General features: G+C 44.0%; 1 protein-coding gene across 1 annotated transcript; it reads left to right on the top strand.

Annotated features, from left to right (window-relative positions):
- The first annotated feature begins 856 nt into the window (after positions 1-856).
- On the top strand, positions 857-14,171 carry PHF7 (PHD finger protein 7). Its single transcript, XM_036266840.1, is given in 11 exon segments — positions 857-1,611; positions 3,689-3,741; positions 4,140-4,231; positions 10,504-10,605; positions 10,956-11,080; positions 11,553-11,712; positions 12,209-12,315; positions 12,783-12,899; positions 13,323-13,447; positions 13,651-13,709; positions 13,711-14,171. Coding segments are annotated over 11 exon segments (1,356 nt in total). The 5' UTR covers positions 857-1,570; the 3' UTR covers positions 14,086-14,171.
- Positions 14,172-15,733: the final 1,562 nt, after the last annotated feature.

Raw genomic sequence — 15,733 nt, 5'->3', positions numbered from 1 at the left:
GCATGATCCTGGTCTGGCACCCGCGGGATGCTCCTTGAGACCCTTCGCCGGCTGTTACCTCGGGGGGACGGTTGTGGCCACGCCGACACGTATTTAACAAATTAGTCGTTTATTCTTGTGGCGGCGGGGCCGAACACGCTTATTTATTTTTAATTTTCTCAAGAAGCTTTTATCCAGCACTTATCAAGCGAAACAACTAGGAACACCGTTTGCAGGGAGCATCTCCCGCGTAGGAAATCTGGGACCGAGCCGCTCGAGGAAGCCCGCCCCCGCCTCGCCCGCCCGCAGCGCCCGGGAGCCCGCGGCGTCCTCCCGCGCTGCCCCCGTGCGCGGAGCCCCGCCCAGGAACGCCTTGGCCCCGCGATGCCAGGAACTGAAGTTGCAAGGTTTTACTGCTGTCGCTAGACGAGCGGGATCTCCCCAGCGCCTCGAACCGCTCGGTAGTCCGCTCACGTGGATCCCCTCGTGCACGCCCGTCTCTCTCCTCTTCCTGCCTGTCCAAGTGCTTCTGTCGAGGAAGAAGCCACCAATGCCATTGCTTCTGCAGGTGCAACTCCTGGGTTAGAAGAGGACATGGAGCAGACCCGGAGAGAGGGGGGCGGTGCAGCCGCAGTGGATGGGTGGATACCTTGGTGGTTGCATTCGTACGGAGCGGCTCCCCGGCTGTGCAGTGAGGACATGGGTGCTGGAGTGTGTCCCCGAGTGACCCGATTCACTCAGCTCTAGACGATGCCGTCCCTCTCTCCCCCGACCAAACAGTCCTTCCTCCGTAGGAGTGGGTTTTACTTCTTTCAGGGATTCTCCCCGACCACTGAAAACCCATTTGCAGTCGGCTGACATCGGTGGGGGCAGTCGTAGCAGGGTGTCTTCTCCACATCGAGGCATTTTACTTTGGGCTCAGAGTAGACAAAGGTGCAGTTGAGGACAGGCCACACCTCAGTGGCCATCTGAGCCTAGTGAAAAGTGACAGGAGCCAAAGGAAGGTTCGTGAGTGTCTCTTGTCTCTCGCTAGAGGGAGTTCTTGCTTTAGGCAGCTGAAATACCACAAGCTCCTTGTAGGAGAAACTAGTTTATCTAGGTTTTAATGACCAGAATTAAGACACCCATACTTGGGGGCAAAAGAAGGCTTTTTTCCTGAGTGCTACCTCATGAATTCCGTAGGTATAAAGAACCATTTAGCCAGTTCAAGCAGTGGTTCCAAGTTCTGCTGTGTGATAGATCTACAAGAGCCTCTCTGTGACCCCTCTGTGCCTTGTCTCTTCATCTTGAAAAGGGGATAATAACGGTACCTATTGCATGGGGGGTTTTGTGAGTTAACATGTAAAATACCTAGAACAGTTCTGGGCACAATTTAATAGTTATTGGCTATTACTAGCATTGATGGGTCCTTTATATTCTGTCGTATGGGTTGGAAGGTGAAGTGTACTGTTGCTTTGTCCCTGTAGAACTTGATCACCAACTCTAGAATTAAATTTCTGACCAAGCCCTGTTTATTTTTGTAGCTGGAAGAGCCTGTATTGTCCTCATAACAATATAGAATTCAAGATAGGAGAGAGAGAGGCTGCAGCGAATGAAGACTATAAAAGAGAAGGAGGAATGTCGAAGATTGAGGTAGAGTAGGTGACATAAGGAAGTTTGGGATAAATTATTCAATAGCCTGTGGTATATACTGTACTTTTCCCCTCTTTGCATTGTCTTGGGGGCTAGGGTTGGGTATTGTAGAAGCACACACCATTGGTGTTCTGGATGCTGCCCAGTAATCTGTCCTCCCAAGACTGTCCCTAGTAGTAAGTGCTGGCTCTTGAACCCTACTGCCTAGGTTTATACGTGGCTCTAACACTTCCTAACAGGGTGATCTGGGACAGGTTACTTAATTTCTTTATGCCTTCATTTCCTCATCTGGAAAATATGCATAATAATAGCAACCACTTCTTATTTATATTTTTATTTTTTTATCTTCACCCGAGGACATTTTTTTCCATTTTTTGTTCCGATAGAGTGGGAGGGGGAGAGAGAGAGAGAAACATCGACGTGAAAGGGACACATTGAGTGGCTGTCACCTGCACAATCCAACCAGGGCCAGGGACAAACTGTAACCGAGGTACGTGCCCTTAGCAGGAACCGAACCCAGGTCTCTCTGGACCACAGGCCAACGCTCTTAACCGCTGAGCCAGACCTGCCAGGGCAGCAACCACTTTTTTTTTTTTTTTTTTTTTTTTATCCTCACCCCGAGGACATTTTTTCGATATTTTGTTCAGATAGAGTGGGAGGGAGAGAGAGAGAGAGAAACATCGACGTGAAAGCGACACATCGAGTGGTTGCCACCCACACGACCGACCAGGGCCGGGGACAAACTGCAACCGAGGTACGTGCCCTTAGCGGGAACCAAACCCAGGTCTCTCCGGACCGCAGGCCGACGCTCTAACCGCTGAGCCAAACCGGCCAGGGCAGCAACCACTTTTTAAAAGATTATTTTAGAGAGAGAGGTAGGGAGAGAGAGAGAGAAATGTCAATATGTGAGCAAAACATCAATCAGCTGCATGCCCCCTACTGAGAAATTGAGCCTGCAACCTGGCCATGTGCCCTCACTGGGAATCAAACCCACAACCTTTTGGTGCATGGGATGACACCCAACCAACTGAACCACACCAGCCAGGGCAATAGCGCCCACTTTTTAGAACATTCTGTAGATACGTTGAGCTAATACATGAATAATATCTAGCCAAGAATAACATCTAGCCCTGGCTGGTGTGGCTCAGTGATTAGAGCATTGGCCCATGGACCAAAGGCTCACAGGTTCAATTCCCGGTCAAGGGTACATACCTGGGTTGCAGGTTTGCTGCCCAGCGCTGTAGGGGTGCATGTGGGAGGCAACCAATTAATGGGTCTCTCTCACATCGATGTCTCTCTCTAACCCCCTCCTCTTTCCCTCCCTTCCACACTCTCTAATATCGATGGAAAAAATATTCTCAGGTGAAGATTTTTAAAAAAAGAATAATGTCTAGCAATAGAAAATTATTTAATCATTAAAATGATATAATCATATCATTTTACGATGTTTTGTGAATGTTATACCACCCGAGATTCAGAGTAGGTGACAGAAGAAACTGTAGAAGGTTGTTTGCTCCTGCATTTGTTCATTTAATACAGGCACCAGGAACAGAAAGGTGGTTACTATCTCACATAATTCGAACAATTCAGTAGGTATGTTTTGTGCTTTCAGAAAATATTAAATAGCCCTAGCCAGTTTGGCTTAGTGGTTAGAGTGTCAGCCCTTAGACCAAAGGATCACAGGCTCAATCCCTGGCCCTGGTGGGGGCCATGTGGGAGGCAACCAATTGATGTGTCTTTCTTCACATCAATGTTTCTCTCTCCCCCTCCCTCCCTCTTACTCTCTCTAAAAAGCAATGTAAAAATACTCTTGGGTGAGGATTAACAGAAAAAAAAAATTAAAGAGAAACTCTGAATGGGTGGCTTAGTAGGTTGATCACTGTTTCTCTCTCCCTTCCTCTCTCTCAAATCAAATCCTTGGTTTATATATATATGAAAGAAAAATAAATTGATGTCTTAGCCATTAGATATTCTGGTACTTCATCAGACCCATGGATGGCATTTTGAGGGAAATGGTGCAAAGGATGTTGACAGGATCCTCAAAGACCACCTTGTACTTCTTCCTTCTCTTATATAGAAAATCTGCCAAGACAAGGGGGGTGACCCAGAGGAAGCCATCTTCAGGGCCTGGTAAGAAAGACCGGAGGTTCTGTTTAGCTGATGCCTTCCAACCTTAGCAAAGACCACCTGTGTAAGGCAGCAAACTTGCTCCTCTCACTTTGATCCTACTTCCTTCCCAGACTCTCTAAGATGCTGAAGAACTCGGGGTCTTTAATTTTTAAATATCACGTCCAAAGTTCAAGAAACAAATCAATTAAGGCCACTCAAGACAAAATAATATGAAGTGAGCAGTTGTAGCCAGCTCCTTCAAATGTGGCCAAAATTATGTAAAGACCTAACTGATACCAAATAACACTTTATCCCAACCTCCCTCCTTAAAATGACCCTGTTCCCAATACTCTCCTCCTCCTAGTATGTAGAGAGATGGTTACACTCCCAAAGTGAATTCTTAACATTCTGTCTTCCAGTATGCCGGCTATGCCTTCAAGAACCTGGGGATCCCGAAAAATTAGGGGAGTTTCTTCAGAAAGACAATCTCAGTGTGCACTATTTCTGCCTTGTGAGTATAAGGCCCCCTTTGCTTTGAATGTCTCATGGCTTACGCTATACAGTCTGTTATCTGTTTTTGCATCCAGCCTCAGAACCGTAGCCTTGTTTGTTTTCCTTAATAGATTTTTTCTTTTAAAATCTAATATTTAAATAGTAATATATGTACCTGGTATAAAATCCTAACAGTATAAAGTATGTACAAAAAGTTTCTTCCCAAAACAGTATTCTCCATCTTTCCCCTTCTTCAGTGTTATATATAATGTATATCCCACATAAACACGGTCTGAATCAAAGTAAGTATTTCCATCACCCTACAAAGTTCCCTCCTGTCCTCTTCCAGTCACTTCCCTCAGAGATCATCACTGATGTATGTATTACTTTTGCCTATTCTTATGCTTCATATAAATGGAATCATACAATTTGTACTCTTGTGTCTGTCTTCTTTCACTCAACGCAGTGTTTTGGAGATTGATCCATGTTGTTGCATGCATTGGTAGTTTGTGTTTTTTTATTCCCCAGTAGTATTCTGTTGTATGAATATGTTTTTATTTGCTTATCTATCTGCCTGTTGATGGACATGTGAATTATTTCCATTTGGAGGCTATTAATAAAGCTGCTGTGAACATGTACACACAAGTCTTTTTGTGAATATGTGTTTTCACTTCTCTTGAGCAAATGCCTAAGAGTGGAATTACTGGTTGTATGTTAACTATATGTTTAACTTTATGTGAAGTTGCCAAGTCACTTTCCAAAGTGATTGTACAAATTTACACTCCCACTGCCAGTTTATGAAGTTGCACAGTATTATTGCTAGAACTTGATATTGTCAGTCTGTTCAATTTTAGCCATTCTACTTGGTGTGTATTGGTATTGCACTGTGGCTTTAATTTGCATTTCTCTGATGACTTAAGATGAGCTTCTTTGCATGTGCGTATTTTCTTTTATGAAGTGTCTAAACAAATATTTGGTCGACTTTAAAAGTTGGGTTCTTTTGTCTGATTGAATTGTAAGAGTTCTTTATATATTCTGGATACAAATCTCTTTTCAGATATGTGTATTGTGACTATTTTCTCCCTGTTGTGGCCTGCCTTTTCATTTACTTAGTGATGTCTTTCGAAGAACAAAATTTTAAATTTTGATGAAGTCCAGTTATCAATTTTTTCTGTCATCATTAGTGCTTTTTTGTGTGTCCCAAGAAATCTTTGCCTGCTCATTGAATTATCTCAGTCCCTTTTTCAAAATCAGTTGACTACATATCTGTGCATCTCAATGATCTATTTTATTTTATTTATTTATATGTAAATATTTTTGTTTGTTAATCCTCACCCAATATTTTTTTTCTTTTTTTACTTTATTTATTTTAGAGAGAGGAAGGGAGAGAGGGAGAGAGATAGAAACATCGATGAGAGTGAACATCGACAGGCAGCCTCCTGCATGCCCCCCACTGGGGATCAGGCCCACAACCTGGGCATGTGCCCTGACAGGGAATCGAACCAACGACCTCTTGGTGCAGGGTTCGATGCTCAACCACTGAGCCACACTGGCTGGGCCCCAATGATATTTTTTCCATTAATTTTTTTAGAGAGAGTAGAAAGGAGGGAGGAAGGCCAGAGAGGGAAAGAGAGAAACATTTATGTGAGAGAGACAGGTCAATTGGTTGCCTTTTGCACATACCCTGTGTAGAGCCAGGGATCAAACCTGCAACCCAGGTACTCGCCCCTGACCAGGAATTGAACCCGAGACCCTTCTCTGGTCCACAGGCCAATGCTCTAACCACTGAGCAACACTGGCCAGGGCTTAATGATCTGTTTTATGTTATTGATCAGTGTGTCGATCCTTACACCAATACAAGACTGTCTTGATTATTGTGACTTTATAGTGTCTTGAAATTAAGCATTGTAAGTTTACAGTATTTTCCAAGATTGTTTTGGCTATCGGGTCGTTTTCTTTTCCATATATATTTTATAGTTAGCTTTAAAGTTTTCTTTTTTTTAAAAAAAAAAAAAGCTTTTTAGGATGTGATGGGGATTGCAATAAAGAATGGACAGCCCTGGCCGGTTTGGCTCAGTGGTTAGAGCGTCAGCCTGTGGTCCAGAGAGACCCGGGTTCGGTTCCTGCTAAGGGCACGTATCTTAGTTGCAGTTTGTCCCCAGCCCTGGTTGGGTCGTGCGGGTGGCAACCATTCAACGTATCTTAGTTGCAGTTTGTCCCCAGCCCTGGTTGGGTCGTGCGGGTGGCAACCACTCAATGTGTCCCTTTCATGTCGATGTTTCTCTCTCTCTCTGCCTCTCTCTCCCTCCTACTCTAACTGAACAACAACAACAACAACAACAACGAAAAAAAAATGTCCTCAGGTGAGGATTAAAATAAAAAGAATGGACAAACATACCCTGGCCAGTTTGGCTCAGAGGTTGAGCGTTGGCCTGTGGACCAGAGAATCCCAGGTTCGGTTCCTGCTACGGGCACGTACCACAAAAAAAATTTTTAAAAAAAAATGGACAAACAATATTGAATCTTACAATCCATGGATGTGATATAGTTCACTATTTATTTGGGTCTTTTAAAGTATATCTTAGCAATTTTAATTTTTTTAGTGAAGACTGGCACATCTTTTGTTAAATGTATTTCTAAATATTTTGTGATTTTTATACTATTTTAAAATTTCATTTTCAGGTTTGTTGCTGGTATACAGAAATGCAATTTATTTTTGTACATTGATTTTATATCCTACAATCTTGTCAAATTAATTTATTAGTTCAGTCATTTTTGTTTTTGTTTTTTTTTATTTATTTTTTTTATCCTCACCCGAGGACATTTTTTCCATTTTTTTTTTGTTGTTGTTCAGATAGAGTGGGAGGAAGAGAGAGAGCGCGAAACATTGATGTGAAAGTGACACATCGAGTGGCTGCCACCCGCACGACCCAACCAGGGCCAGGGAAAAACTGCAGCCGAGGTACATATCCTTAGCAGAAGCCGAACCCGGGTCTCTCTGGACCACAGGCCGATGCTCTAACCGCTGAGCGAAACTGGCCAGGGCTGTTTTTGTTTTTTTTAATGCCTTAGGATTTCCTGTGTACATAATTATGTGTGAATAAAGACAGTTCTACTTCTTCCTTTCCAATCTTTATGTCTTTTATTTCTTTTTATTGACTTTTAGTACTAGCTAGGACCTTTAATATAGTGTTGAATAGAAGTTATGTGAGTGAATATCCTTGTCTTATTTCCAACATCAGAGGCTAATATCCAATTTTTCACCTTTAAAATATGATGTTAGCTGTAGGCTTTTTCATGGATTCTTTTCATTAGATTGACTAGGCTCCTTTTTATATCTAGTTTGCTGGAGGATATCATGAATGTGTATTGAATTTTGTCAAATACTTTTTTGCATCTGTTGAAATGATCATGATATTTTCCCTTAATTTATTAATGTGATTTGTGATACCAATTGAATTATTTAATGTTAAACTAACTTTGCATTTCTGATATAAATCCTGGTTATGATGTTTTATCCTTTTTATATGGTGCTGTATTCAATTTGTTAATAATTTTGTTTTCTTTTTTACATCTAAGCTCATGAGAGGGTTAGGTCTGTGATTTTCCTCTCTTCATAACTCCTGTCTGGTTTTGGTGTCAGGTCTTGGTTAATTTCAATGCATTTACAAGCATATACATTTTCAACATAAAAATAAACATACTATACAGTGTTTTGTATTTGTATTTTACTTTTTTATGTTCATTCCATGTACAACATATTGATCTAGTTTTTTCTTTGTAGTAGCTAATTGGTATTCCATGGTATGGGTATGCCAAAAAGTATTAAAACAAATGCCTATTAAATGACATTTAGGCCCTAGCCAGTTTGGCTCAGCAGTTGGAATGTTGGCCCATGGATTGGAGAATCCCGGGTTCGGTTCCTGCTAAGGGCATGTACCTCAGTTTCAGTTTGTCCCCAGCCCTGGTGGGGGTCATGTGGGTGGCAACCAGTCAATGTGTCTCTTTCACATCAACGTTTCTCTTTCTTCCTCCCTCTCTCGCTCCCGCTCTATCTGAAGATAAATGCAAAAATGTCCTTGGGTGAGGATAAGAAAAAATTTTTTAAAAATAAAGGTGCCCTGGCTGGTTTGGCTCAGCATTTAGAGCATCGGCCCACAGACCAGAAAGACCTGGGTTCGGTTCCCACTAAAGGCATGTACCTCGGTTGCAGTTTGTCCCCGGCCCTGGTTGGGGTTGTGGGTGGCAACCACTCGATGTGTCTCTTTCACATCAATGTTTTTCTCTCTCCCTCCCGCTCTATCTGAAGATATATGCAAAATAAATAAATAAATAAATAACATTTAGATTGTTTCTAATCTTTCACTATTGATTTTTCTGTTTATTTAAATAATACATGCTCATTGTAGAAAACAATAATACTTAAAAGTATAAATAAAACAGAGCCCTGGCCCATGTGGCTCAGCAGTTAGAGCACTGGCCTATGGACCAAAGTTCGCAGGTTTGATTCCTGGTCAAGGGAATGTACCTGGGTTGGAGGTTCAGACCTCCAGCCCTCATCAGGGTGTGTCCGGGAGGCAACCAGTCGATATTTCTCTCACATAGATGTCTCTCTCTCCCCTTCTTCCTCCCTTCCATTCTTTCTAAAAGCAATGGAAAAAAATATCCTTGGGTTAGGAGTAAATATATACATAAGACAGAAATCACTCATATAGTCCTAAAGCTCTGAAATAATTAGTGTTAAAAATAGGTATGTTTTAAGCCTAATTGAAAACATGTGGCTATAATCCAAGTGTCAAGTTATTTAACCTTGTAGGGTCACCTTTTCTATCATGTTAACCTGAATCCCATTCACATTACATGTAATTACTGCAGGAAGTCTAGCACCCTCCCCAGTATTCTTGGAAGATTCTTGAAGTGGGGCTGGGGTGTTGACATTCTTCTAATATATGTACACATACATTGTTTATAAGTACATAACAGTTTAGCTTCTTTTTTCTGGATTTCCCATTCTAGACTCTGCTTTGGGGACTTTTCAAAAACAAAGGGCCCTTTAAAGTGTGTTTTTTATTTTTATTTTTTTCCATTTTTTGTTCAGATAGAGCGGGAGGGAGAGAAGGAGAGAGAGAAACATCGACGTGAAAGGGACACATCGAGTGACCGCCACCCGCACGACCAACCAGGGCTGGGGACAAACTGCAACAGAGGTACATGCCCCCAGCGGAAACCGAACCCGGGTCTCTCTGTACCGCAGGCCGACGCTCTAACCGCTGAGCCAAACCGGCCAGGGCTAAAGTATGTTTTTTAAAGAAAAGTTCCATTCCTCCCCTTTTACCATAAGGCAGAATGACTCAAGTTAGGATATTTTAAAGCCCTGTTTCCCTTCCTATGCAGAACACACTCTGAGAAGAGTATTTATTCTATACCAAGGGGACAGTACAGCAGAAGGGGTAAGAGAGTGGGTTCTGGGGCCTGGATGTGAACGCCAGCTCTTCTGCCTCCTTGCTGTGACCCCAGCCATGCTTATTTACCATACTGCACTTCACTGGCCTCCTCCGTAAGGTGAGGATCACAGTAACATCTGGGTTGTGGTGAGCATGAAATGAATCAATATACAGGGAGTGTTTCCCCAAAGTGCTCAGCACACAAAAGCAGTCCTCAGTAAAAGAAGCAGCACAGCACAAAAGTGGTGAAGAGCCCAGGTTCTGTGGTTCTGTGGGCTTTAGCAAGTCACACACAGTCATCCCTCGCCACTTCGCGCTTCCACTTTGGCAGCTTCATTCTATCGCGGTTTTCTCAAATATATTCATTAAAAAATTGATCGAGATAGTGAAAATGATACAGCATACACTTGGTTGTCTGAGTCAATTATACACCCCTGTATTACAGTTAAAATTAAAATTACTGTACGTATGGACTGTAGGCCTATGTATTCGAGCACCCCAGGAATCCTCAACACCAGGTGCAACCGCTAGAGTTTGGAACGGATTAACCTTGATAAATGAGGGACGACTGTAATTTCTCCTACAAAATGGGGATGATGACAGTACCCACCTCTTAAGGTTGTTATGAGGATTACATGAGTTCATATTTGAAAAGCACTTAGAGCATCCAACGTATAGTTTAATACTACGTAAGCCTTTAACTAAATTACCCTGTAAATGCATATATATTCCACCAAGCTCTATTTCTACTCTGTCCTCCTCCACCCCACTGCACTTTTTTACTGATCATCAATGTTGACAGCCTGGTTCTGCTGCCTCCCCTCCCCCTACCACTTCCACCCCCCAGATTCTATCTAGCAAGCTGCTTCAGCGAGGCCAGTCTAACAGAGGTTTCCATGGATTCCTGCCTGAAGACATCAAAAAGGAGGCAGCCCGGGCTTCTAGGAAGGTTAGAATCCCCTGGAATGGGGGCCTTGCCCTCTTCATACCTCCCTGATTGTCCCTGCTTCATTGCTTTTCCCCAGTTGCTAATTTAGAAGTAAGGACTACTGGATTTCCCAACTGGTCTTTCTCTTAAGTTCCATGCTTCTCTGGGGTGTAGTAATCCTAAGTGAGGAGAGGGAGCAACATCCTGGGAAAACACAAGAATTCGGTGGTGCTTGAAGCTCCGGAGCTTCCAGGTCCACTGAGGAAAGGGAATGCCTGTTGCTTCACAGAATTTCCATTCCATAGAATGATGTGCCACAGAATGTCTGTCTTTCTTGGGACCCTGAGCCCTGCCTGGGATCTCATTTGCAGATCTGCTTTGTGTGCAAGAAAAAGGGAGCTGCCATCAACTGCCAGAAGGATCACTGCATCAGAAACTTCCATCTTCCTTGTGGCCAAGAAAGGGGTTGCCTTTCACAATTTTTTGGAGAGTACAAGTGAGTGATGAAGGGGAAAAGTCGGTTTGCCCTTTTGCAACTTGCTATTAATTAATCACTAATCAAATCAGAGTCCTGTTCTCACAGGCTTGTTTTGACTCCCCAGTGAATCTGTCCCTACATTCAGTAATGAGAAACAGTGTCTTGACTTGGCAATTTCACAGGGGTTACTTCTTCCTTCCAGTCCCCTTCTTAAATTACAAACAGCTGAGGTTCTTAGACAGCTGCTCAGAACGCAGTGGAGCTTTCAGGAATGAGAAGCTGTAGAGATAGTCCCGGGAGCTTTGCTGAGTGGGAGAACAGCTGCAAGAAGGCTGCCCTTCCCCCTCCTCCTCCGCTCAACCCCTCCCCACCCAGCACAGAGGAGGTTCTCTAGGTAACAGTCTGGGAAGTTGATTGCCCTCCCTAGGCTAGGCAGCTGGAAAACTCCATCAACAACAAATCAAAACCAAGTCTATTTACTCTGCCACAGGTCATTTTGTGAAAAACATCGCCCAACACAGAACATTCAAGGGGGGAGTGCGGGGGAGGAAAGCTGTGTCCTGTGCTGTGAAGACTTATCCCAAGCAAGTGTTGAAAACATCCAGAGCCCATGCTGTAGTCAAACAATCTATCACCGGAAGTGCATTCAGGTGGGGACTTTCTCTGTCCTGGGGACCTCCCACAACTGCCCTAGTTTAGAGCACCCTGGTAATGCTCCGGTAATCTTGGCAGGAGGCCTGTATGCAGGCTGGTTCCAGGCAGTCAGAGGAAAGTCAGCCCAGTCTCTGGTCACCCTTGACCTGTAGGACCTCATTCTTGATAACATTTAGATTGAGCAAAATGCTCAGGATGGCTAGAGCAAATGAGCTGATCCCTAGAATGAGTCAAGTAGCGCCCAAATCAGCCTTGCTTCCTCGGATGGAAGGAAAGGGAAACGTGTCCAGGTAGCTGAGCCCTACTGGGTTAGCACTGCCATGCCTCGTGGGCAGAGGTGCTGGCTAAGGCACTCCTGGGAACTTCCATAAGCTTTTGGTCCCTGTCAAGCTTTCTTAGCAACATCCTCTTTGTAAGATGAGGATGGGGTGGAAGTAAGGTGACCAAAGATAGTGTTTTTACAAACAAAGTTTTCCCATGTTTCTCTTACAGAAATATGCCCACACATCAGCAAAGCATTTCTTCAAATGTCCACAATGTAACAATCGAGAAGAGTTTCCTCAAGAAATGCTAAGGATGGGAATTCACATTCCAGACAGGTAGTGGACACTATAAAGCAGGAATTGAGCCAGGGGATGGGTTACTTAGATTTCTAGAGAGGAGTTGAGTGTGTGGTTAGAGAATGAAGAAGCAGCCAAAGCACTGATATATGGGGAAGAGAAAAGGGGTGGAGGGAGAGCTTTTCAGTTATCAAAAGAAAAGTGAGGGGAGTGAAGGTTGGGGAATAGGCATGCTTCTGAAAAGGGTGCTTTGGGGATCAGAATTCCCTGGGTGAGAGGTAGGTTCTTGCATTCCAGTGTGAAATTAAGGAACCCCCTATGTTCCACTCATCCTGCTTCAACCCTCTCCCACTGCCAAGCCACCTTCCCAGGCTTGCTGAAATTATACAGGCAGCCTGTTGAACTCTTGCTGTGCTAGTTTGAGTTCTTTCTAGGTCCTCCCAGGTGGACAGTGCTTTCACCAACCTATTACGTGTCCCTTATTCACTGTTTCTCTCCCACTGCAGAGATGCTGCCTGGGAACTCGAGCCAGGGGCTTTCTCAGAGTTGTACCAGCGTTATCAGCACTGTGACGCCCCCATCTGTTTGTATGAACAAGGCAGAGACAGCTTTGAGGATGAAGGGTAGGAAAAGGCTCTGGCTAGAAAGATCTCTCATCGGTGCCATCTTAGTGTTAGACCTTGGCACAGTTATTAAGAGCAAAGAATTCACTTTTGTCTGCAGACCTCAGGGTGAACACAATTGCTAAGTTCCATTCTTGAGCAGCCCGGGACTCACTCACATACATGTGAACAGGTCTCTCTGAAGGGTCTGCTTCTCCTTGAGCCCAGTGGAGAGACACTCAGGGCCAGTTCCTTTCCAAATCCACCTTTCAGGTGTCTGTGCCTAACTGCAGGATCCTGGGATCAGCACACAGACACACATTCATCATGGGTAAAATGTACAGTAAAAAATGCCTGGAAAGCCCCTCAGCAAAGGCCTAGCATGTAATGAACATCCAGAGAGTGTTATGTTCGTGCCCATAACCCTTCCTTATCTTCCTGTAGGAGGTGGAGCCTTATTCTGTGTGCTACGTGCGGATCCCATGGAACCCATAGGGACTGCTCCTTTCTTAGATCCAGCAGTAAGAAATGGGAGTGTGAGGAGTGTGCACCTTCACCTGAAGCCACAGGTGGGACTGAGGGATGGTCTGGTCTAAGAACTGGAGGGTGGGGGAGATTGTGGTGCCTAGGAAAGGAGGAGGGCATACCACCAGATGGGGACTTTGAGATGCCTTTAGTTTGGGAAGAAAAGTGGCTATGGAGGGGCTTAAGGACCTGTGCCTGGGAGACACAGAGGGTTGAGTTTTCCTCTCCTACCTTTCTTTCACCACAGACTATATACCTGAAAACTCAGGTGACATCCCCTGCTGCAGCAGTACCTTCTACACTAGGGGGGCATTACTGCAGAGACACCAGCCTGGAAGAGAATCCGGGCCCTTCTTGGACTGATTGGCCAGAACCTTCCTTATTAGAGAAACCAGAATCCTCTGGTGGCAGGAGGGGCCACTGCTGGCGGTCCAAGGGTGTCACAATCACTAAAAGCTGCAAAAATTACAAGAAACAGCTTCTAAGTAGTTGCTGCCAAGCACATTTGGGTACAAAGCTGTGTTCCTCCACCAAGTTTGAGGAGGGAGCACTTTGGGACTGTGAGGCCAGGAAGGGGGCCAGCAGTGAGACTATGAACCAAGGAAAGAGAAATCCCAGAGAGTGTGAGGACAGAGCTGTCCAGATGCCAACCGCAGACCATGTATATGGCTATGGTAGCTAGTGCCTTCGCTCTTTCTGCCTGATTCCCAGAGTGCCCTTTCTTTTCTTCCACCAAGATTCTTCTACCCTAATCTGGTGCTCTTATGCCTCTTCTTACTTCACCCATGTTTGTTATGCAAATAAAGCCTTTCTCTCCATTGGTGTCTCCTTATAAATTTACTCTGGGATTTATCTAGCACAGTAAGGAATCTGGAGGGTAGAGTGAGGGAATAGGAAAACCATAAAATTTAGTGACTTAACTGTAGAACTTTCCATTTGGAACATAGGCATATTGCTTTGGAGGGAAGCATTTTGCAGGGAAATCGACTTTACAGGGACAGAGATTTCATCAGTGTGCAAATAAACATACAAGTTCTCATTAGGGAGGTGAGCCAGCAAAGGAGTCCACACTGGACTGAGAATAGGCCACTGTTGCAAGGCTTGGGGCCCTGGACTCAAACAGCCCAGGGACTGCCGTGCTCACATGGGACAGAAGGGACTCCACTAACCTCCACAACATAAGTGAAGACACGCCTTCACGCAAACCCTCTCAGCCTGGCGGCTCAGGCATTTCTGGCAGGTAAGGGAGCCCAGCCAGGATAGTTCCATCAAGCAAGGCAAGTAGGATGAGAATCTGGCTGAAGGTCTTGCGAGAAATTGAATATAACCCATCTCACATTTGTTTGTTTTTTAATGATTTTGTGGGATTTGGATTAGTGGGGCAAACTCAGGACCATTGCCAGATACTGAGTTCTCAGGGTGTCACTGGGTCATTGTCACTAATGGCAGAGGATGGGATTCTTAGTTCAAATATTGCTGACCCCTGGAGACAGTAGGTTGTGCATGGTGCTCGCTTTCAGATTTGACCAGTTTCACGTGGAATCACATGGCAGAGGTCGGGGATTGTAATTTGTGTCTTTCTGTTATTAGAGTATATAGACAAAGTAATATAGACTTTTAAAAAACCTTAAGTCAAGAAATACTAAAAGGATTATAATGAAAAGTAGTTTCTTGACTCATCCTTCCCTTCTCCCAATCCTACTCCCTAAAGGCAACAACTTCCCACTTCTTTTAGCCATTTCTTGGTTTATTAATCTTAGGTAGTATTGACTTTCTATTACGTTACACTTTCTATTGTTACATAAACTTCTAGCACCTTTAAACCTTCCCGTTTCATTCTATTTTATCATTGCATCACAATTTTTAAGGGGGGCATTATACCATGATTATTTTTCTCTACTGTATATTTTTTTAGTGAAATTAATGCCTGTCTATTTTTTATTTGCTATATACCTATGGCTAATTATTCCCAAATGTTCCACATGATTAATTGCTTCAAAATACAATTTTCCTCATAGGCCTAGCATCAGATCACTATCAGCTGCACTTCTTTTCTGGAAGATCTGTCTCTGAGAGCCTACTCCTCCTGAGCCAGCTGCTTCCTGGGCCTACCACACACTATCATCCTAGGCCTCCCCATGACTATGCCTTTTTTCTCCATTTTCTCTCCCATGGGTTTGATGACTCAGTGCTATGCTTCCTACCCTGGGTGTCCAAGGACACTTTGTCAAAACTCTGCAAGTAATGAGAGTTTTTAATTGTGGATTTTCATTTCACAAACAATATTTTGCTTATCCTAAAGAATCAACTCTTGCCCTGGCCGGTTTGGC

The sequence above is a fragment of the Molossus molossus genome, unplaced genomic scaffold (assembly GCF_014108415.1).
Source record: "Molossus molossus isolate mMolMol1 unplaced genomic scaffold, mMolMol1.p scaffold_m16_p_18, whole genome shotgun sequence".
Taxonomy (NCBI): domain Eukaryota; kingdom Metazoa; phylum Chordata; class Mammalia; order Chiroptera; family Molossidae; genus Molossus; species Molossus molossus.
This window is presented reverse-complemented; position numbering and strand designations above follow the sequence as displayed.